This window comes from Oncorhynchus mykiss, chromosome 6 (assembly GCF_013265735.2).
Source record: "Oncorhynchus mykiss isolate Arlee chromosome 6, USDA_OmykA_1.1, whole genome shotgun sequence".
NCBI lineage: Eukaryota > Metazoa > Chordata > Actinopteri > Salmoniformes > Salmonidae > Oncorhynchus > Oncorhynchus mykiss.
In genome coordinates, this window is record NC_048570.1 from 52,613,250 (window position 1) to 52,636,709 (window position 23,460).

Consider the following 23,460-nt stretch of genomic DNA (forward strand, 5'->3'; position numbering starts at 1 on the left):
ACCTCTCTGCTTTCTCTCCCCCAACTCCATCTAATCCAGATATTCTGTGCATCCACAAATCAACGGCCCTACAGATCATCACTGGCCAATTAAGTCATTAATATGTATATAGTATGAAACGTAATTATTATTTCCTAAATTGATTAATTGATTGAATAATTGATACCTTATCAATTTATTTGCATTCTCATGATTATGATGAACCCTTATGATCCTAAATGACTCAATCATGCTTCATATTGAATTCCTATTGAACTGAATTGCTGAATTACCTAATTATGTTAGTAATGAGAATGATTGTTATGATTTCACTTTTGTGAATATGAATTTTATTTGATACATGTTATTCTGTTTCCTTTGTTATGCAGCACACACAAAATATCCAGGAAAATATACTATCCAGTAAATTCCTGCCTCAGTCTCCTCCATTCCTCTCAGTCACCTGACCCATGACCGCCTGTTTACCTTCACTATTGTCAGTCATCCTACCTGTCCGGCTACACACAGAGATTCCATTAATCTTTCAGTATATAGCTATCACGGCTCAGGAAAAGACCCAGATGCAGACCGTTCGAATAACGGACGTTTACTATGTAAACAGGGGGCAGGCAAAGGGCAGGCAAGGGGACCGTAGGCCAGGGCAGAGCCCGAAAGGTACAGAGTGGCAGGCAGGCTCAGGGCAGGCAGATTGATCAAATAACGGGAAAACTAGAAAACTCAAGGAAATAGGAGTAATAAAAAACACGCTGGTAGGCTTGACAAGACAAGACTAACTGGCAACAGACAAACTGAGAACACAGGTATAAATGCACCTGGGATAATGGGCAACGCCTTTTTTTTATTTATTTAACTCCCAGTTGGAGGGGAGTGGAGACAAGCACATATAGCCATAAAATTACATGTTTGAGAGAGAGAGAGATATTTTACCCCAAACCAGATGGGGGGAATCAGTGGGGGTTCTGGATGTAAGACAGGGGAGCTGTTGGCCCCCCAGCTTGTGTTTCACAAGCTTGGAAAAGGGACATTGGGTCCCTTTAAATGCACACCACGGAGCACAGACAAAAGACTCCCTGATCATTCAACAGAATAAAAGCTTTGTCCGTGTGAAAGTGAGTGAGTCAGTGAATGAGAGAGAGGCAGGGTAGAGAAAGAGATTGTGTACATTGACTTTGTGCATCCAAATCTCTCTCGCTCACAATCTCTCCATTCCCTCTCTTTTGCCGTGTCATTCTCTCTCGCTTCATCTCTCTGTCTTTTTTTTACCGTTCTATCTTGCCCTCTCAGGACACATTAAACAACAACTCATTTGGTAAGAAGTACAGCTGGCAGGAGAAGGTCTCGCTCTCATCCTCCCCCCTCAAAACAGGTGAGCTGTTCCACCACCACTTCACTTTACATGAGAATGCTGGCTCGTACCACCAGTTTTAATCTTTTGGGGGGTTGCTGATTTTGCTGATTTAGTAGATTTTAACAAAGCAGTGACTGCAGAATCAACCACTGCCCCTAGAACTATAAACATATTTCCTTTCATCCATTGTAACATTGTCCAAAATCTGTCTGTGGATGAATTAGAATGGCCTCTCTGAACTACAGTATATGTAAAACTAGCAGAGAGTATTTTGAGTTACCGACTAGCACCGCCGACTCAGATGTTAAAAAGATGGCCAGTGCTGCACTATGAAGCTTCTATTACCCTAGCTGTCACTAAATGTGTATGGACAGAAAGGATAGCAAAATCAAATATAAAATGGTTGACTTTTTATTCTTGACGCACATACACATAAACCGTTCTTTTGAAGTTACATCTGTCTCTCTAATATATAACCGTGTCATCTTTAGGTCCACTAGCACCAATTTGGTTTGATGCTTTATATTGCTGTTTTCTTGATCAGATATCTCTTGAAAAATATAGTTATCCATTCCAATGGCACTTCCTGGTACAATTTTCTGTATTGGCCAAACTACATGCTCTCCGGGATACATGTGTCTCCTTATAATGACAATATCTGACTCTCTTCATTGCTTCACACCCCCAATCATTAGTAATGGTTGTAATTATAACTTAATTTATAAAAATATTTTTATACATTGCTCTCAAAGCATGTATTAGTGTCCTCTGATAGCAGTGACAGCATCCCTGCAAGGCTCTAATAGTTTTTGACAGTGGATTATGACGTATTAGGTCAATCACATTCTATTTGCTGCCCACTGAATATGATGAGTAACGTGGATTAAGAGTGTAATCCCAGTGTTACCTAACCAACTAGACATTTCTGATATTTGTGTGTGTTTGTCTGTGCATGTTGATCTGTATTTGCACTGTCTGTGTGTACTGTATGTGAACTGCTGCATAAGTTTCCATCTGTTCTATTTTTAATTTAACTAGGCAAGTCAGTTAAGAAAAAATTATTACTTACAATGACGGCCTAGGAACAGTGGGTTAACTGTCTTGCTCAGGGGCAGAACGACAGATTTTTACCATGTCAGCTCAGGGATTCGATTCTAGCAACATTTTGGTTACTGGCCCAACACTCTAACCACTAGGATATATGTTATGTGCCCTTGTTTGTGTTTGTGTATTTTCTATGTTAATGTGTACATGTGTGGATATGTCTGTCTTTGTGTCTTCTTGTATGTCTGTCTGTGAATGCTTGGGTCTCTGTCTGTCTCCCTCCCCCAGGCGGGCTGATCTCTCCCCATGAGCACAGCTGTCTAAGTGACGAGGACAAGCTGCAGCACGGAGGTGGGACGCAGACCAAGGACCGCGGCACATCCACTGACACTCCCTGCAGATACAAACACACCTCTGGACACACCGAGAGCTCCACAGCGGGGACACGCTCCAAACTGCCGGAGAAGCCCCCAGCACCCCCGCCTCCCCAAAACTACACACTCGCACCTCTGGGCCCCCCAGGGACACACAGAGAGAAGATCCGCTATCACACAGATGTACGCCTAGAACCCACCGAGGAGATCTATCTGACTCCAGTGCACCGTTCCGAGCAGGACCACCCATTCCTGTCCCAGCAGCCAGAGCACGGACGCATGTCAATCAGCTCTGACAACGAGGGCCCGCCCCCTTACCAGCCTCTGCCCGACCGGACCAACCCTTCCATTTGTGAGGAGGACGAGGTTTACATGCCCCCTCCCTCCTACGCCTCCTATGTGGAGGCTCTCTTCACCCCTCCCTCTACCGCCCCCCCCATGGAACCCCCAGGCTTAGCCCTGAACCTCGGCCTGAGGGAAGGAGGAGCAGGGGCGATGGTGAGAGCAGGGGCAGGGGTGGAGTATGTAGATGCCCAAGATGAGACATTTGGGGTAGAGGGTGAGGATGAGAGGGTAAGGGTTGTGGGAGGCAGGCAGTATTTGGGACGTGGTGGCTGTGGTGCCCCCACGAGTACTTTGATGAGCTCGGAAGCGAGTGGTCTGTCTTACGACTCTGTGAAGTACACACTCGTTGTGGACGAGCATGCGCAGCTCGAACTGGTAAGTCTGAGGCAGTGTTACCAATGTTACAGCGACGACAGCAACTCTGCGACCGTCTACGACAACTGCGTCTCGTCTCCGTATGAGTCGGCCATAGGGGAGAAGTATAAGGAGGAAGAGGAAGAAGAGAAAGAGGATGAGGAGGATGAGGAGGAGGAGGAGGAGAGAGTGAGAAGGGTGAGGAGAGAAGCCCCCGCCTGTCTGTCAGAGGACTCCACCCCGGAGGCGAACTTGCACTTCTCTAAGAAGTTCCTCAACATCTTCATGAACGGACGGTCACGATCATCCAGTAGGTACCACCACTGAACCACAATGACACCATCTTGTGTTCAGACACTGCAGTTTCTTACGTTAAGCTTAAAGGGCAACTCAATCACTTTTTAACCTCATATTCATTAACACCAGCACAAAACCAGTGTCAACATATGTGAAAACGGAGCATTTCTAAGTTTTGTAGAAACAAATATAAAGTTCAAAAGTTCTGTCCGATGACGCATTTTAATCCTCAGTCTATTGACTCACCCATGCATCAATCTAAGTAACATAATAAAACAAATTCCCATGAAAATCCAGTTTAACTTAAGCTAGAGATACTTTTTGTGTCTCAATCAGTGGAGGTCGGTACAGTTTAAGATGAGGGACGATGATACATTTTTTCATGAACATCACCTTATTTCTATTGGACATAGCATACTGGATGACTGCCATTCATATTCCAGTGACCCAGCTCAATGTAACATCGATAGGTTTAGGCTACTACATCATACTGTACTTGAATTTTTGCCTGTACCCATTATGAGGTTGCAACAACCTAGCCTATGAATTAAAATTTACCATGTAGGTGCACAGGTCGATATAATGTTTAGTAATCAACCTTTACCTAGCTGATCTAGGGTGTAATCATTAGTCCAACAGTGGCAAACAACAGTTTCTATTGGACAAATTCTGGTACGTTTATCCCCGTTTTGTTCTGTTTGCTTCTGTTTAAGAAACATTATTCAACAGAATCTGCGCAATGAATACACCCCTAATCGCGCTCAAACAAAGTTCAATTTCATAGTAGCATACAAACAGCTCGTTGTATACAGCATATAATTCCTCGCATCGATCTACTCTCTCTCCTCCTCTCACCTTTTCCCTAAGTGTGTGGACTTCAGTGCACAACACATCAGCTGTCTGTGACCAGGCAACAAAACTTTTCCAAGCCAAACCTTTATATCATGACCGCTAACTGCTTCACACAGCCTATAACGTTGTCGCATCATAGATAACATAGCTACTAGAACTAATGTGTTAGTAAACCCACTACAATCATGCAGTACAGTGTACAATCATCAGCAGTTACACCGGCAGGCCCCAGTGTCAATAAATTAATACAACCAGAAGCTTACTTTGACTTGTAATATTTCCAGTGTTGGATAGCTATAGCCAGCTTTCTAATATAGCATCCCTCTCTGTTTGAGCCGGGTGTTTGAGTAGGCTAAACTAGCTAGCTACGTTACACTCTAGCTAAGTAAGTGAAAGTGAAAAAATATATATTACGAAATATAGCTAGCTCTCTTTCTCTCAAAACTGTTAAACTATTGTCTTTTTCTCTCTTTGAGTCAACTACTCACCACATTTTATGCACTGCAGTGCTAGCTAGCTGTAGTTTATGCTATCAGTATTAGATTAATTATCTGTTCCTTCGATTGGGTGGGCAACATGTCAGTGCAATGCTGCAAGAGCTCTGATAGGTTGGAGGATGTCCTGGGCGTCCTCCGGAAGTTGTCATAATTATGGTGTAAACCTATGGAAGGTGTTGAGAACCATGAGCCTCCTTGGTTGTGTGTTGAAGTCAATGTACCCAGAGGAGGACAGAAGCTAGCTGTGACCGGGTATGGTATCTCGTACTTCTTTAGGTTAGTAATAATTTGAGTAATGCTGGAGTTTTTGCGAAGGAGCTTGATAAATGAACAGCATGTAATGTTTCGACCTATTCGACGTCAGAGGCCCAGCCTACTTTTTCATAGAGAAAATCTGTCACCCTTGATAAAAGGAAGTCTGCTATCAAATCAAATGTATTGTCACATACACGTGTTTAGCAGATGTTATTGCGGGTGTAATGAAGTTCTTGTTTCTAGCTCCGACAGTGCAGTAATATCTAACAAGTAATATCTAACAATTTCACAACATATTCCCAATTCACACAAATCTAAGTAAAGGAATGGAATTAAGAATATATAAACAGATGGACGAGCAATGTCAAAACAGCATAGACTAAGATACAGTAGAATAGAATACAGTATATACATATGAAATGAGTAATGCAAGATGTGTAAACATTATTAAAGTGACCAGTGTTCCATTTATAAAAGTGGCCAGTGATTTCAAGTCTATATACAGTGCCTTGCAAAAGTATTCATCCCCTTGGCGTTTTTCCTATTTTGTTGCATTAAAACCTGTAATTTAAATGTATTTTTATTTGGATTTCATGTAATGGACATACACAAAATAGTCAAAATTGGTGAAGTGAAATGAAAAAAAATTACTTGTTTCAAAAAATGTAAAATAACAGAAAAGTGGCACATGCATATGTATTCACCCCCTTTGCTATGAAGCCCCTAAATAAGATCTGGTGCAACCAATTACCTTCAGAAGTCACATAATAAGTTAAATGATTTCCACCTGTGTGCAATCTAAGTGTCACATGATCTTAGTATATACAGTTGTAGTTGGAAGTTTACATACACCTTAGCCAAATACATTTAAACTCAGTTTTTCACAATTCCTGACATTTAATCCTAGTAAAACTTCCCTGTCTTAGTTCAGTTAGGATCACCACTTTATTTTAAGAATGTGAAATGTCAGAAAAATAGTAGAGAATTATTTATTTCAGCTTTTATTTCTTTAATCACATTCCCAGTGGGTCAGAAGTTTACATACACTCAATTACTATTTGGTAGCATTACCTTTAAATTGTTCAACTTGGGTCAAACATTTTGGGTAGCCTTCCACAAGCTTCCCACAATTTCGGGTGAATCTTGTCCATTCCTCCTGACAGAGCTGGTGTAACTGAGTCAGGTTTGTAGGTCTCCTTGCTCGCACACACTTTTTCAGTTCTACCCACACATTTTCTATAGGATTGAGGTCAGGGCTTTGTGATGGCCACTCCAACACCTTGACTTTGTTGTCCTTAAGCCATTTTGCCACAACTTTGGAAGTATGCTTGGGGTCATTGTCCATTTGGAAGACCCATTTGTGACCAAGCTTGATGTCTTGAGATATTGCTTCAATATATCCACATAATTGTCCTGCCTCATGATGCCATCTATTTTGTGAAGTGCACCAGCCCCTCCTGCAGCAAAGCACCCCCATGCTGCCACCCCCGTGCTTCACGGTTTGGATCGTGTTCTTCGGCTTGCAAGCCTCCCCCCTTTTCATCCAAACATAACGCTGGTCATTATGGCCAAACAGTTCTATTTTTGTTTCATCAGACCAGAGAACATTTCACCAACAATTACAATCTTTGTCCAAATGTGTAGTTGCAAACCGTAGTCTGGTTTTTTTTATGGCAGTTTTAGGACTCGTTTTACTGTGGATATAGATACTTTTGTACCTGTTTCCTCCAGCATCATCACAATATCCTTTGCTGTTGTTCTGGGATTGATTTGCACTTTTCGCACCAAAGTACGTTCATCTCTAAGAGACAGAACACATCTCCTTCCTGAGCGGTATGACGGCTGTGTGGTCCCATGATGTTTATACTTGCGTATTATTGTTTGTACAGATGAATGTGGTACCTTCAGTCATTTGTAAATTGCTCCCAAGGATGAACCAGACTTGTGGAGGTCTACAAATATTTTTCTGAGGTCTTGGCTGATTTATTTTTATTTTCCCATGATGTCAAGCAAATAGGCACTGAGTTTGAAGGTAGGCCTTGAAATACATCCACAGGAACAACTCAAATGATGTCAATTAGCCTACCAGAAGCTCCTAAAGCCATAACATAATTTCTGGAATTTTCCAAGTTGTTTAAAGGCACAGTCAACTTAGTGTATGTAAACTTCTCACCCACTGGAATTGTGATACAGTGAATTATAAGTGAAATAATATGTCTGTAAACAAAAATAATTTGTGTCATGAATTAAGTAGATGTCCTGACAGACTTGCCAAAACTATAGTTTGTTAACAAGAAATTTGTGGAGTGGTTGAAAAACAAGTTTTAATGACTCCAACCTAAGTGTATTTAAACTTCTGACTTCAAGTGTATACACCTGTTCTGAAAGGCCCCAGTCTGCAACACCACTAAGTACCACCAAGCAAGTGGCACCTTGTGAAGACCAATGAGCTCTCCAAACAGGTCAGGGACAAAGTTGTGGAAAAGTACAGATCAGGGTTGGGTTATTAAAAAATATCTGAAATTTTGAAGAACCCACAGAGCACCGTTAAATCCATTATTAAAAAATGGAAAGAATATGGCACCACAACAAACCTGCCAAGAGAGGGTCGCCCATCAAAACTCACGGACCAGGCAAGGAGGGCATTAATCAGAGAGGCAACAAAGAGACCAAAGATAACACTGAAGGAGCTGCAAAGCTCCACAGCTAAGATTGGAGTATCTGTCCATAGGACCACTTTAAGCCATACACTCCACAGAGCTGGGCTTTACGGAAGAGTGTCCAGAAAAAGACAAAAAAATCTACACTGGAGTTGCATACCAAGGCGCCATTGAATGTATCAGAGTGGCCTAGTTACAGTTTTGATTTAAATTGGTTTGGAACTTTATGGCAAAACTGGAAAATGGCTGTGACCAATGACCAGAATTTTTAAAAGAATAATGGGCAAATATTGTACAATCCATGTGTGCAAAGCTCTTAGACTTAACCAAAAAGATTTACCGCTGCATTTGCCACCAAAGGTGCTTCTACAAAGTATTGACTCAGGGGTGTGAATACTTATGTATTCACAATATTTATGCATTTAATGTTCAATACATTTTCAAAAATGTCTTCAAATATTTTTCACTTTGTCATTATGGGGTATTATGAGTAGATGGAAGAGAACATCAATTTCATCCAGGCTGTACACACAACAGAATGTGGAATAAGTCAAGGGTATATGAATACTTTCTGAAGGCACTGTAGACATTAAAAAGTACTGAACCCAGAGTAGATGCTTGCGGGATACCTTTTATTAAATAAAGGATAAATAAAATAAGCGATTATTGTAAGTACAGTGTGTACTCTGTTAGGTATACTTTGGAAACAGTACTTCAGAATAAAAACAAAAACTATTTTCCTCCCGACTTCTCCAGGTGCAGAGCCGTTTGGTTTGTTCTCCTGCCTCATAAATGGGGAAGAGAGGGAACAGAGTCACAGAGCCGTCTACAGGTGAGATACACCTTTATTATCATCATCACATCATCATTGTCTTGGTCACCATCATCATGGTCGTTGACGTCACCTGCACTATTGCTAATGAAATTTGGCAAGTATTTATACAAAGATACTTATTAAACACATACTTTCAGTATATAGCTGATGTGGGTATTGAACCCATAACTATATCTTAACACTGATTAATAAGCAAAGACCTCTAACCCGTCATACTTACTCAGATGACTTAGGTAATCTTAACCACTAAAGTAGTTGACAATTTACACTTTGGCCTTGCTTTGTAGCATTTAGTAATGTGACTTATAAGTTATGCTCCATGACATATAGATTTGACAGGCCAAATGGGTCTCTTGGTATCAGTAGAGCAGAAAACCATATGCATAGTTGCATCGTTCTACAAATAGAGTACATTTTGCGTCCTTTTGATATGTTAAGTAGAAATTGTGCACAAATATTGCATTTTAAAAGACTATTACAGTATATTAAAATTAAGTTTTCTTTAATATAGACCATATGGACAAGTCTATGCATTGTTCATAAAGTGCCAAAATTCTGCATTTTGGAAGCCAGGTTTTTCCGACTTCTAGGAAGATTTCAACCCACTTAACCACAACATTTCTCATAACTTTACAATGATGGTGAAAACTAAGGTGTCATAATCAACCCCTGTTGAACTGAAATCTCGTTTTAATATGGTGAAACTATTCCTTTTTAAAGGGATACTGCGAGATTTGGGGATTTACAGTAGCTCTTTATTCTACTTACCTAGTCCGATGAATTCAACATCATTTTTATGTCTCTGCATGCAGTTTGAAGGTAATTGACATTAGCTTATCGTTAGCATAGCTCAATTGCTGGAATTCTCCAGGTACAGTAACCAGCTCCTCTCAAAAGCAGGTAAATATACCTTCTAACTATTCCAAAGCTGGTTGGTTGGTAATTTATAGTCCCATATCGTAATTTATATTTTATAAATTCTCACAATACACTCACGAACTATATTGGACAGCTATCTAGCTCAGAACTGAAGCGCTGTCCTGTTGTCGCAGCTGGCTGGCTGTGTGGAGAGAGGTTGCACATAGCCTTTTCTTGCACCTACGGCAGATGAATGAAATGTGTATAATTGCATTTAAAACAACGAGAATGTCACGCCCTGACCTTAGTTATCTTTGTTTTCTTTATTATTTTGGTTAGGTCAGGGTGTGACAAGCGTGGTTTGTTTAGTTTTTGTATTGTCTATGTGTTTTTGAATATCTAGGGGTTTTGGTAGTCTAGGTGTTTATGTCTATGGTTGCCTAGATTGGTTCTCAATCAGAGGCAGCTGTTTATTTTTGTCTCTGATTGGGGACCCTATTTACGTAGCCATATTCCTTGGGTAGTTTGTGGGTTCTTATTCTATGTTTAATTGCCTGTGCACTAGCCATATTTGCTTCACGGTTCGTTTTGATAGTTTGTTCAGTGTTTTTTCTTAATTAAAGAAGAATGTACGCTTACCAAGCTGCACCTTGGTCTCCTATTTATGACGACCGTGACATAGAATAGAAATATTATAGTTTATATATACTGGTAAAAATACATAGAAAGTGCCAAACGCCCAGCTTTGGAGTAGCTTGAAGGTATTTTTCCATGCTTTTGAGAGGAGCTGTCTAGTGTACCTGTAGACCTCCAGCCATTGTGCTAAGCTTATGATGATCTAATGTAAATTATCTTTAAAATAAGCATTGGGCGAGTAACCAAAAGGTTGCTGGTTTGAATCCCCAAGCCGGTAAGTTCTGGAGTCTGGAGTCATAAAAACAATTAAATAAATGTATGTTATTTGGTAGGTCAAGGATCTCCGGAAAATTCCCAGACCCCCTGAAAGTTAAAAAACAAAATAACATTTTCAATAAATATTGTGTGTTTGACTGATTTGGACACAGAATGTGCAAAACCAACGGGCTGCTCAATACAGGTTGTTTGGTGTATTGTTGGTCTGTGTTCAACAGACCAACAATACAGTGAAATTCATGGAAGTACTACCACAGAAATGTTTAAATTTGTTGAGCCTTTTACCATTAGTTGTAACTTCATCATACATTTGAACAGTATAAGACAAGTGATCATTCATTACTGTCATGCAACCCTCTGTTTGCAAAACAATATATTAAAACGCGCTTATATTTTGGGTTATGATGGGGTATGACAGTTGAAATAAGCTCATGACGCAAGTTATATTCTTCAAGAATCAATGGGTATACAACTGCATAATTAATTCAAAAGTAAATAAATGTATGTAGCAACTGCAGATTGCCCCTTTAAGGAAGACAAATATTAAACAGTTTGATCCTGATTGATTCAAGCACATGACATTGTAAGTACAGGAATATTTCTTAACTATGGTGTTTGACCACTATAAGCAGTTCAGTAGAATATATGTGAATCTTCTAAGCTGAGTGCTCTGTATCTGCTACCAGCCAAAGTACACAGGTGTGGACTTGAACGTTACATCGTTAAAAAATTGCCTCTGTAAGCATGAACAGGTTCTAAAATCTGACTTGTTGTTATATCTGGCTGCTTGTCCCTGTTTCTGTGACGACAACAGGTTTGTCCCTCGCCATGATGATGAGCTGGAGTTGGAGGTGGATGACCCTGTACTGGTGGAGATACAAGCAGAGGATTACTGGTACGAAGGCTATAACATGCGTACAGGCATCTGCGGCATCTTCCCTGCTTACTACGCCATAGAGGTCGCCAAGGAGCCAGAGAGCTTCAAAGGTGCAGTTCTTTGATCCCTGCTTATTTACACAGTGCTAAATGAGTATTTGTATCTCTTTAAAGGGGCAATCTGTAGTTCAAACAATAACAAAGCCAACACCCAGCCACTGATTTGGTAAACAGGGATGGGACTGGAGAATATTTACAATTAAAATGTTTACACAGTGGAGTAAAACAAGCTGATAGTTAAAAACTAAGCTAATGAGAATGTATAAGTTATATTCTTCAATAATCAAGAATTGGCCTACAGTATATCATTAAATAAGAAGTCTAAAAAAAGATGTAACAACTTCATATTGCCTCTTTAAGGAACACAAATATTAAATAGTTTGATCCTCATAACCAAATGATTCAAGCACATGACATTGTAAGTAAGGTCATATTTTTTTTTAACCTTTACTTAACCAGAAGGGAAGACCCCCATGAAATGGACAAAAATGAATGGCAACATATTGCCATTGGGCGAAACATATACACAATCGCAAATACCACAGCAGTTGATTCAAAGCTTATAGCAACTGGCATATGGCAAATGCCAAGTGTCATACAGAAAAAATCCCAAAGATGGCGAGTTCACGCTACCATAAATGTTCATATTGCAAATGGACATGAAGTCAAGACCCAAGGGTCAAATTTTGAAAATGTTAAAATGTTTTAAAAAATACAACTCCTAAAAAAGTGCTTTCTGGACCGTTTTTCAAATAAATGTTTTTTTGTGTGTTAATAATACATATATAACAACGATATGAACATACCTTTGAATTATAAGGCCTATGTTTTGTCCATTTACAATATACGACCATAGGAAGTCAAACGTCAGTGAACCATGGCCAAAAGTCATAAGAAATGTCCAAATGCCATACATAAGTATTGAAAGTAACAAATCAGGATGTTATGTCCATTTGCCATATATGATCATAGGAAGTTGGTTTCCGAACCCAAAAGTCAGTGAACCATGTCCAAATGGCATAAGAAATGTCAAAATGCCATACATAAGTATTGAAAGTACCAAATAAGATGTTATGTCCATTTGCCATATATGATCATAGGAAGTCAGCTTCCGAACCCAAAAGTCTGTGAACCATGTCCAAATGGCATTTATACTGACCAAATGATATATCACTATGTTAAGCCCCGAATCAACCTAGAAGGTATATTTATCATATTTGAAAAGAGAGAAGTGGGACTGTTGTTTTTTTAAAGATTTTTTTAAAAACGTCCAAAATGACCCCTATTAGATGGGCAAGGGTGGGGGGTGCTCCCTACCCAGTCGTGGACCCCTTGCACCCCTCTAAAGGCCCGTTCCGATCACCAGGTGCACTGCTGTCCACTTGCAATGTCTTAAAATGGGCATTTGCCACACAAATTTGATATGCAGAAATGCCCAATTGACAGGCCCGTTGAACTTGGGATGGCCGGGCAGTGATAGTGGTTCCTCTCCATCGCTTGTGTTGATTTCATCATGTCCATTTAGTGATGGTAAAGCCCTCATTAAAAGCATTGCAAATGTACTGTCCATTTGCAATGTCTTTCAATGGGCATTTACCATCACGAATGTGACATGCTCTAATATATTGCAGAAATGCCCAATTGACTGGCCCGTTGAACTTGGGTTGGCAGTGATAGTGGTTCCTCTCCATCGCTCGTTGGTGTTGATTTCAGCATGTCAATTTGGTGATGGTTCATCACTGTTTAAACTTATTGCCAACGGACAAAAGTCAGCCATCAAGTCAGCATCCATCAGTCAATAAGATATCATTTTGACACCAAACTGATACATACGGACACCAAACCCACTTAGTCCAACATGTTTAGAAGCCAACTATCACATATTTCATAGCAGGCCCAAAATTCACAGCGCCTTCTGTTTAAACCACAATAAAAATGTAAAACACGTTAAATTCTAGCTGTGGGTCCAGTTCTGACATTATGTGTAGGCCTACCCCGAATCCCAACTTTTGGCTTGATAGGTCATTCGGAGCCTGAGCAGCGACCTTAATTAGTGTTGAGAATTCACTTTATCTGGGCGTTGCTACGGGGTCCCTGACAGAGCACAGAAACTTTAGGGTCTCTATGGGCCAAGGCGGTTTCAATGCACCTAGTCTTGAGACTCTGGGACTTTTCTAAATGTCATAATTTTTGAGATAGTCAAAATGAATTGAAGTCATTGCAAATGTACAAGGCTGTTTCTCTGCCTGGGAACCTTCTAGAGCCACATAACTCACCGTGCACGGTCGACTTAAACGCTAGAACATGTATATAAAGTTTCAGAGCTCTAGGCTTGACAGTTCTTTGGTAGTTCGAACGCAGGTAACTATTGCAGGGTCGGTGTGTCTATTAGCCCCACATTGTGTCACTCCCCATTGAATGTGTGATTTCAGAAAATCACAAATCACGTAGAGCTCCAAAACCCATCTTAACTGATTCATCTGAACACGCTGCAACTGGATCTATGACGTTTTTGGGGGGGAAAAATGTTTTCTTTAACTATCCCCAATTGTACATTGTACGATTTCTCGTAAATTACGACAGATAACTCTCTGGTTCTTTTTTTAGTGACACCGTAGGCTCATGTACTTTGACGTGAAACGGTCAAATTAGCGCTCTATGACCGTTTACCTTTAATCCCAGAAAATGGGCCTTAACTCAGAAAGCGTTGAGGCCTCGACGCCATCTTGTTTCTGGGCTAAAAGCCCATTTGGCCAAACCTGTGCTCACTGAGTTTCGTCTTCAAAGTCTTTTCCATTTAGGAGAAATGGCCATGTCACTTTGGGGATGTTTTGTGCATTTGCAATAAGCAGCCAATTACTATCTGGTGGAATTTTTCAGAACAGCGGAGACATTACCAAAAATTTAACATTTTATAAAACGGAGACCAAATGTCCGAGAGACTTCATTTGATGACTTCCCGGAAGATCTGTCCCTGGGGCAAAGGACTGAGGCCATCGGCCTATTTTACAAACATTTGCGGACGTCTAGTAAGGGACCGTACATTTGCAATATGGAGATCCTCATCAATCATACAGCAAATGCCATCGGCGTCTCTTATGTAGGAAAAGCCCATCGAGACCCAGAGTCTCTTTATCAAGGGAAACATGGCCAAGAGGCAGCAACAATCAATAGATGACATAATTACAACATACAACAATACAACACATCAACATGATTCAGCCATTTAAAAAAAGCATTTACACTCCTCTGTAACAGTCTCCCATCAATATTTTAAATTCATTCAGTGGCACTAACATATTTAGATTAAGCATGGGTTGTAGAATATTCCATGCATCTGGTGCACAAGAAGATAAAGCAGTCTTGCCTAACACTGTGAATTTCCTGGGGACTTTAAACCTCTTAGAGCTACCCCCCTACATTTCCGCCTGAAGACATTCCCAAATCTAACTGCCTGTAGCTCAGGCACAGAACCAAGGATATGCATATTCTTGGTACCATTTGAAAGATAACACTCTGAAGTTTGTGTAAATGTGAATTGAATGTAGGAGAATATAACACAATAGATCTGGTTTAGATAATACAATGAAAAAAAACATAATTTTTTCTTTTTATTGTTGTATCATCATCTTTAAAATGAACAAGATAAAACAAAAATTCAGATAGGATGATGGGGACAATTTCGGTGAAAAACATGAGGGCAACAGTACTTGTGCAAAGTTTCAGGATGATAACTTCGAAAATAAGTGTGCTACATGACATTTATCATGAAGTGACCCAGGTGTACCACACAAGTAGCCCAAATGTACCCAAGTTGCCAAATTGGTGAAGTTATACATTTTGAATGGAATAACTATTTACAAAATACCAAAATGGTATTCTAACACACCCCCTCATAAAATAGAGAGAAAACATGAAGAAAAATATATATATACATTTACAAAATAACACTTTCGATATTTGGAAGACCCTCAGTCCTCTACTCACAATATTATGCTGCTGATGCCTGGGCAGATGAACACCACTTGTGGCAGGAGCTGGATGAACCAGCTTCAGTGGGGGATGGACACCTTGGCACTGGGGGCTCCCATTCAGAGTCCGTGTCACTGTGAAAGAAAATGTTCAGTTAGAATAGTTTCACATATGAGCCCTGTATCAACAGGTATAATAAACAGATATGCAGTATATAGAGTACAGGGAACATAAGGTTAAATATATTATTATAGACCTGCTAGATCTACTGTCTCATTTATATTATGACATTTCAGCTAGATCTACTGTCTATTATATTATGACAGACCAGCTAGATCTACTGTCTTTATGATATTACAACAGACCAGCTGTATCTACTGTCTCCATTTCACTTTGGCCATTGTTGTGGGCATGCCCTCCCCTCAACAGCCTCAAATAGGCTATTTCATTTCACAAAAAAAATTTATATTATTAATTTCAAACAACGGCATTGGCATGAGAAGAACCAGTCCAAAACGATGTCCTCTCCATTAAAAAAATATTCTTCCATTTGGGAATCGCTAACTGAATCGTCCTCGATCAATTCCTTCTAAAATGTTGTGTACATCTGTATATTTAGACTTAGAATTAGCTTTCCCTGACTTAGTCGCCATACTGATTGATATATAAACAGCTGAATATGCGCTTTACCAAAACAACGCTCCTTCCGGTATGAAACTTCAATGGCAAATGACCCTCTTTACGCCGGAGTTTACTACATGGGTTGGTCTTCCAACACATTACATATTGCCGTTTACCTCAGCTCATTGGCTATCTACCATGCTAGATTTCAAGACGATCAGTGGTCATTGGGTTAAAATACAGTCAATCAACGAAACAGCGGGCAAATCATAGGTGCACAATGATGTCATTACTTGTTGTCTTCAGATCGGTTTCTTTCGGTCAATACGTCCTGCGAAATGACCCACCGGGTTTGGTTGTGTTACAAACAAACCGGTTGATTGCAATGAATCCAAACATGAGTGAAAAATCACGTTCTGTGTGTGTATTTGCCTCGAGTGTGTCGTCGAAAATTTAATGAGACGGAATTCAAGACACAAGCGGTTCACAAAATGTTCCGTGTTAGGCTATAAAAATTGATTTTATCGAACAATAGACATTTCATTGTGTAACAATGAGCATTGGGATTGCAAACAGAGGAAGATCGTCAAAGGTAAACAATTTATTTTATTGCAGTTTGTGATTTTGTTACGCCTGTGCTGGTTGAAATATTTCTTTTTTATGGGGCTCTATCTTCAGATAATCGCATTGTATTCTTTCGCAGTAAATCCTTTCTTAACCTGTTGATCCTACTTGAGACGCAGACGTCTCAAGTAGGCACCTGGAAATGCAAATGCGCTACGCTAAATGCTAAATGTACTCGTTAAAACTCAAACGTTCATTAAAACACACATACAGGGTATTGAATTAAAGCTACACTCGTTGTGAATCTAGCCAACAAGTCAGATTTTTAAAATGCTTTTCGGCAAAAGCATGAGAAGCTATTATCTGATAGCATGCAACACCCCAATATACCTGAAGGGGACGTAAACAAAATAATTAGCGTAGCCGGCGCTACACAAAAACGCAGAAATAAAATATAAAACATTCATTACCTTTGATGATATTCTTTGTTGGCACTCCTATATGTTCCATAAACATCACAATTGGGTCTTTTTCCCGATTAAATCCGTCCATGTATGCCCAAAATATCCATTTGTATAGCCTGTCTGGTTCAGGAAACAAGCTCTCTTCCAACACGCAACGTAATTTTTAAAAATTATATAAGTTGCCTATATTCTTTGACAAAACACTTCAAACTACTTTTGTAACCCAACTTTAGGTATTTGTAAACGTTAATAAGCGATCAAATTGATCACTGGGCGATCTGTATTCAATAGCAGCTACTCAAGAAAACAATGTCCATTTTTCTCTCTTCCAAAATCGATTGCTGTAGGCTGGATGGAATGACGGATCTATTTGTCATGGCACATAGGATTTTTGTCAATGAAACGTCAATGACGTTTTTGGCTACATCGTGTGGAAGCTGTAGGAATTGCATCCTTGGCCCTATTAATTTTGGTGCCCCTTAAATAATACATGCAAGTGGCGCATGGATATATTTTTCAGTTTTCCGTGACCAGTTGTTCTTGCGCTTTTCGATGAAACACACGCTCTGTTATAGTCACAGCCGTGATTTAACCAGTTTTAGAAACTTCAGAGTGTTTTCTATCCACACATACTAATCATATGCATATACTATATTCCTGGCATGAGTAGCAGGACGCTGAAATGTTGCGCGATTTTTAACAGAATGTTCGAAAAAGGAGAGGGTAGACTTAACAGGTTAAATCTGACAACGTAGTTGGATTAGCAATATTCTAGGCTTTCGAAACATGTGAGACACTTGTATTTTCATGAATGTTTAATATGACTATTTATGTAGCGATCACTGTATGTTGTCGAATTTCATCCCGCTACCGGGTTCCGTGCGCAGAGGAGGTTAAGTAAAAACCACCTAGCAGACCAGGTATGGTAACTGCTGGTAGTGAAGTAGACCAGACTACAGAGGTAAAGAAGGAGTTTACCCAAAAGGGCTTTGTGGATGAACATATACAAATGTATCTTTCTGCGCATATAAAGTGAGGTCCAACCTACCATTTGGTGAGTATGATATAATCACATATATAGATAGATACATGTAGAATTGGATGTATCAAAGCTAAAAAGTAACACATAACATGTTGGGACAACAGCAGGAGAGAACAATGATATACAGGTCTCACAAGGTAGGTATAGGGTACAATAGTCCTTTGTAGATGGGGCAATTTACAGGGAGGTGAACAACCAGGATGAACCAAAATAGACCAAACTGGTAGGACACAGGTGAGCATACTAACACAAATAGACATTTGCATACACACACATCCATGCTGTTTAGCATGACAATTAAAGAGAGAAACATTAATAGCAATGAGGCTAGCTAACATCCAAGTTTAACACCATACATTTCAATGGGATCAACTGATCCTGTTTTAGCAAGCGATCTTTTTAACATCATACAAAGTAAGAAATGGTGAAATAATAAGTACATAAACACACATTAACAAGGAATATGAATACTTACAGATGTCAAATGATTAGTTACAGGATGGTGAAGGATGGAATGTTGCTTACCTCGAGGATAGTTAAGTGGTTGCTAGTTACTAAGCTGCAATATACAAAAACAGGTTAGGATAAATCTTTATGCGGTCCATGACAGTTATTGATGGTACAATTATTCTCTACATTATATATTGCATTTGTCATTAGAAACCAGGAAATGGCAGAGATATTTCTACATATTGCGCCTTTAAATGTACTGTAGCATCCATATTTCATATTTCTCTCTCTCTCCTTCCCCCCCTCCCCCACACAGTGAAGAGCAGTGACTGGGTAGACAGGTACCACATGAAATTCCTGGGCTCGGTCCAAGTACCCTACCACAAAGGCAACGATGTTCTGTGTGCAGCTATGCAGAAGGTATGGGCGGTGCTGTGCATTTTCTTGTGAAAGAAAGAGTGAGAGGGTAGAAAGAGTATGAGAGAGATGTCATCTGGCACATTACCAAAGAAGACCATAAACTTTAACTGAGAGGGGGGGGGGGAGACAGATGGATGAAGAGACAAATGGAGTGAGTAGGAAGTTGGGAAAGAATTGGGGAGAAAATATGATTGAAAATAGTGTTATTACACCAGGATTGGGGTTGGAATTCAGAATCTAATTCAAAGTCTATATCCTGTATGGGCAAATAAAACAAAATTCAAATTTAAGAATATAATTGGAATTAAAGAGCAATTCGCATCTCAATTCAGAATTGACCCCAACTCTGTATTACACAAACAAGCATTGACAGGAGAAGAATCTGAGATTACAAATTAGAAAGGTTAGGAGAGGAAATCATTAAAACAAGGTAGAAAAGAAAAGAAGACAGAGGCAGGTTGAAAAGAGGTATTAGCCATTGCTCATAGCTACACTACATAACCAAACGTATGTGTACACCTGCTTGTCGAACATCCCATTCCAAAATCATGGGCATTAATATGGAGTTGGTCCCCCCTTGGCTGCTATAACAGCCTCCACTCTTCTGGGAAGGCTTTCCACTAGATGTTGGAACATTGCTGTGGGGACTTGCTTCCATTCAGCCACAAGAGCATTATTTATTTATTTAACCTTTATTTAACTAGGCATTAGTGAGGTTGGACAGTGATGTTGGGCGATAAGGCCTGGCTTGCAGTCGGCATTCTAATTCATCCCAAAGGTTTTTGATGGGGTTGAGGTTAGGTCTCTGTGAAGGCCATTCAAGTTCTTCCACACCGATCTCGACAAACAATTTCTGTATGGACCTTGCTTTGGGCACGGGGGCATTGTCATGCCGAAACAGGCAAGGGAAGGACATTCTCCGAAATGTTGCCACAAAGTTGGAAGCACAGAATCGTCTAGAATGTCAATGTTTGCTGTACCATTAAGATTTCCCTTCACTGGAACTATGGGGCCTAGCCTGAACCATGAAAAACAGCCAGAGATCATTATTTCTCCTCCATAAACCTTTACAGTTGGCACTATGCATTGGGGCAGGTAGCATTCTCCTGGCATCCAGGTAGCGTTCTCCTGAAGCGTCATTCATCACTCCAGAGAACACATTTCCACTGCTCCAGAGTCCAATGGTGGCGAGCTTCATTCCACTCCAGCTGATGCTTGGCATTGCGCATGGTGATCTTAGGCTTGTGTGCGGCTGCTCGCCCATGGAAACCCATTTCATGAAGCTCTTGTGCAGGCGTTGCTTCCAGAGGACAGACGATTTTTACACTCAACAGTCCCGTTCTGTGAGCTTGTGTGGCCTACCACTTCACGGCTGAGACGTTGTTGCTCCTAGATGTTCCCACTTTACAATAATAGCACTTACAGTTGACCGGGGCAGCCCTAGCAGGGCAGAAATTGAACAAACTGACTTGTTCGAAAGGTGGCATCCTATGATGGTGCCACGTTGAAAGTCACTGAGCTCTTCAGTAAGGCCATTCTACTGCCAACGTTTTGTTTATGGTCAGCAACGGGTGTGGCTCAAATAGCTGAATCCACAAATTCTAAGGGGTATTTTGTATATATAGTGTATACTTCTAGCTGAGATGCCACTAGAATTTTAAGACTAATAACCCACCTTTTTCCTATGTCTCCTTTCCCTGTTCACGTTTTAAATTCCAATTATAGAATAAGGGCGCAGAAGTTTTTTTTACATATACATTCAATATCTAAACCAGGCCTGACATTTCAGCTGCTGCTTTTTTCAAGGGATGCTGATGCTGTTTTGATTGCCACCAGATTGCCACCAATAGGAGGATGACAGTGCAGTATAACCCACCTTCGTCTTGTATCCTTGAGATCAACGTGAAAGGCGTGAAGCTCCTAGTCCAGGATGACTACTATGCCTCTGACAAAGTAAGACTTTCACACTAAAATACACACATTGTACACATACACACACACACCACACAAACAGGACAGGTACACAGACAGACACTCAGATTTATGCACACACACGTACACACTCTACACATGTATTTGCATCACACACACTTCTTCAGGCACACCTTCAGCGCATGTTAGAAAGACAGCAGTTGAGTTTGGACCAAAGTACGACGACAAGACTAGATACATGGAGGTTTTTTAATCAAACCTCTGACCAGCAAGATCACACTCGGGGAATATTCCCAGTAAAGAAGGTTAATAACACTCCAGTGTGGGCACTAAAGTGTATTGCAGTCCACACACAATAATCCAGTTGTATTGTATAGAGGAGAGTGAGAATTTAAATTTAAATCTGGCAATAGCGGTGCCCACCTAAACTGAAGTCAAGCTATGTCAGTGGGTTCTTTGTTGACATTAAGGCTATGATTTGTTTTAATATCTAATTGACCAATCATAAAGTTCACTAGCTACGGCTCCTGCAGATGATGTGGTGTAAGCAGATAGCTAATTCCATGACAAAACGCAGTTGTTGACATGGAGAGTAGATACTTTTTTTTACCCCCAACACCTGTTTTTCAGAGCCATAGAATTTGGTCAATGAGGTTTGTACCAAAGAATTAGGATGCATTCATACTGTATGTAGTGTGCATTTCATTGTGACATCACAGTTGCCCAATGTTACAGACCCCCCTTCAAAAAAAATGCAGTGGAATGGTCCCATGGTCCCAGACAATATGTTTATTTTGAGCCCAAAATGAAGAAAGTCAGTCCAAAATTTAAGGACGCAAATCCAGCACTAGTTTATAATATAATATAATATATCTCTCTGTCTGTCTCTGTCTGTCTGTCTGTCTCTCTGTCTCTCTGTCTCTCTGTCTGTCTCATCACAGAGTAACCAGTGCAGCCACTTCTTCCAGTTGAAGAATGTTTCCTTCTGTGGATATCACCCTAAGAACAGCAAGTAAGTACCTGCACCAGGATGACATTTTGTCAGTCATGCTCACCATATTCAAATAAAAATGTGCTTTTTGGGAGAGTCGTTATGCAGGCAGTGGAGGAAATTGAGAAAGAGAATCACTTTGGGAACCTTCCATTGTAAAATCTGGATTTATACATTTCAAAATTATTTTACTCCCGGAACCTGGTTCCCCCTTGGGGGAAACTCCTCTTACCTCTGTATTTTTATTTTTTTACCTATGTGTGGTTTGTATGTTTTCCCCTTAGGTACTTTGGCTTCATCACAAAACACCCAGCTGACCAGAGATTTGCCTGTCATGTGTTTGTGTCTGAAGATTCTACTAAACCCCTGGCAGAGTCTGTTGGGTGAGGGTTGAGAACTTTATATATATCATGTCACTCTTTTGCTCTTTGTCCTTCACTTTTATATTGTCAGAGGATTCAAGCGGTTCTTAGCCATAGTGGGCCAATTACAACCAACATTGAGTACTGTCTCAACATGAGGCGATCTCTCGTTAAACCACCAATATGCGCTAAATTCACCAGAACAACTGATCTCATTTGCAACCACAATTGGCCATTATATTATCGCTCCCTGATGTCAGTGTATAAAGGGCGATAGCACTTTGGGATTTGGCCCCGTTGATATAGGTCTTTCTTGGGTTTGTCTTTGTCATTCAATCACAACAAACAAGTGCAGTAATGAATATATCCAGTAAGCTAGCTTTGAAGTTGAGGACTTTAAAACAAATTGTATTGGTCACCTACACATATTTTGCAGATGTTATCACGGGTGTAGCAAAATGCTTATGTTCCTAGCTCTGACAGAATAGTAATGCCTAAAGATACAAAGCAATACCAGTAAAACTGAAACAGAAGAAGAAAGTAATATAGAAATATTATAGTGAGCAATGTCGGTGTTGTGGTGCGTGAATGAGGACCCAAAAGCGAACTAACGTAAACAGGGCTTCTTTAATAACAAAACATACGTAGGCTCAGATGGACCGGCAGATTCCGACAGGACAGGACAAGGTTGCAGCAAACATGACGATAGTCTGGTTCAGGCATGAATAACACAAACAAGAATCCGACAAAGACAGAAACAAAAACAGAGAGAGATATAGAGGACTAATCAGAGGGAAAAAGGGAACAGGTGGGAAAAGGGGTGACGAGGTAGTTAGGAGGAGACAAGGAACAGCTGGGGGAAAGAGGGGGAGAAAAGGTAACCTAATAACGACCAGCAGAGGGAGACAGGGTGAAGGGAAAGGACAGAAACAAGACACAACATGACAATACATGACAGTACCCCCCCACTCACCGAGCGCCTCCTGGCGCACTCGAGGAGGAAACCTGGCGGCAACGGAGGAAATCATCGATCAGCGCACGGTCCAGCACGTCCCGAGAGGGAACCCAACTCCTC

General features: G+C 40.4%; 1 protein-coding gene across 2 annotated transcripts in view; it reads left to right on the forward strand.

Moving 5' to 3' along the window:
- mapk8ip1b (mitogen-activated protein kinase 8 interacting protein 1b) overlaps positions 1-23,460 on the forward strand; it is a 121,290-nt gene that overhangs the window by 88,894 nt on the left and 8,936 nt on the right. For both annotated transcript variants that reach the window (XM_021606791.2, XM_021606793.2), the window contains 8 exons: positions 1,285-1,366; positions 2,681-3,775; positions 8,783-8,858; positions 11,446-11,618; positions 18,997-19,100; positions 20,937-21,053; positions 21,974-22,044; positions 22,308-22,406. In XM_021606791.2, the coding sequence (XP_021462466.1) occupies positions 1,285-1,366; positions 2,681-3,775; positions 8,783-8,858; positions 11,446-11,618; positions 18,997-19,100; positions 20,937-21,053; positions 21,974-22,044; positions 22,308-22,406 (1,817 nt within the window). The remainder of the gene's footprint in view (positions 1-1,284; positions 1,367-2,680; positions 3,776-8,782; positions 8,859-11,445; positions 11,619-18,996; positions 19,101-20,936; positions 21,054-21,973; positions 22,045-22,307; positions 22,407-23,460) is intronic.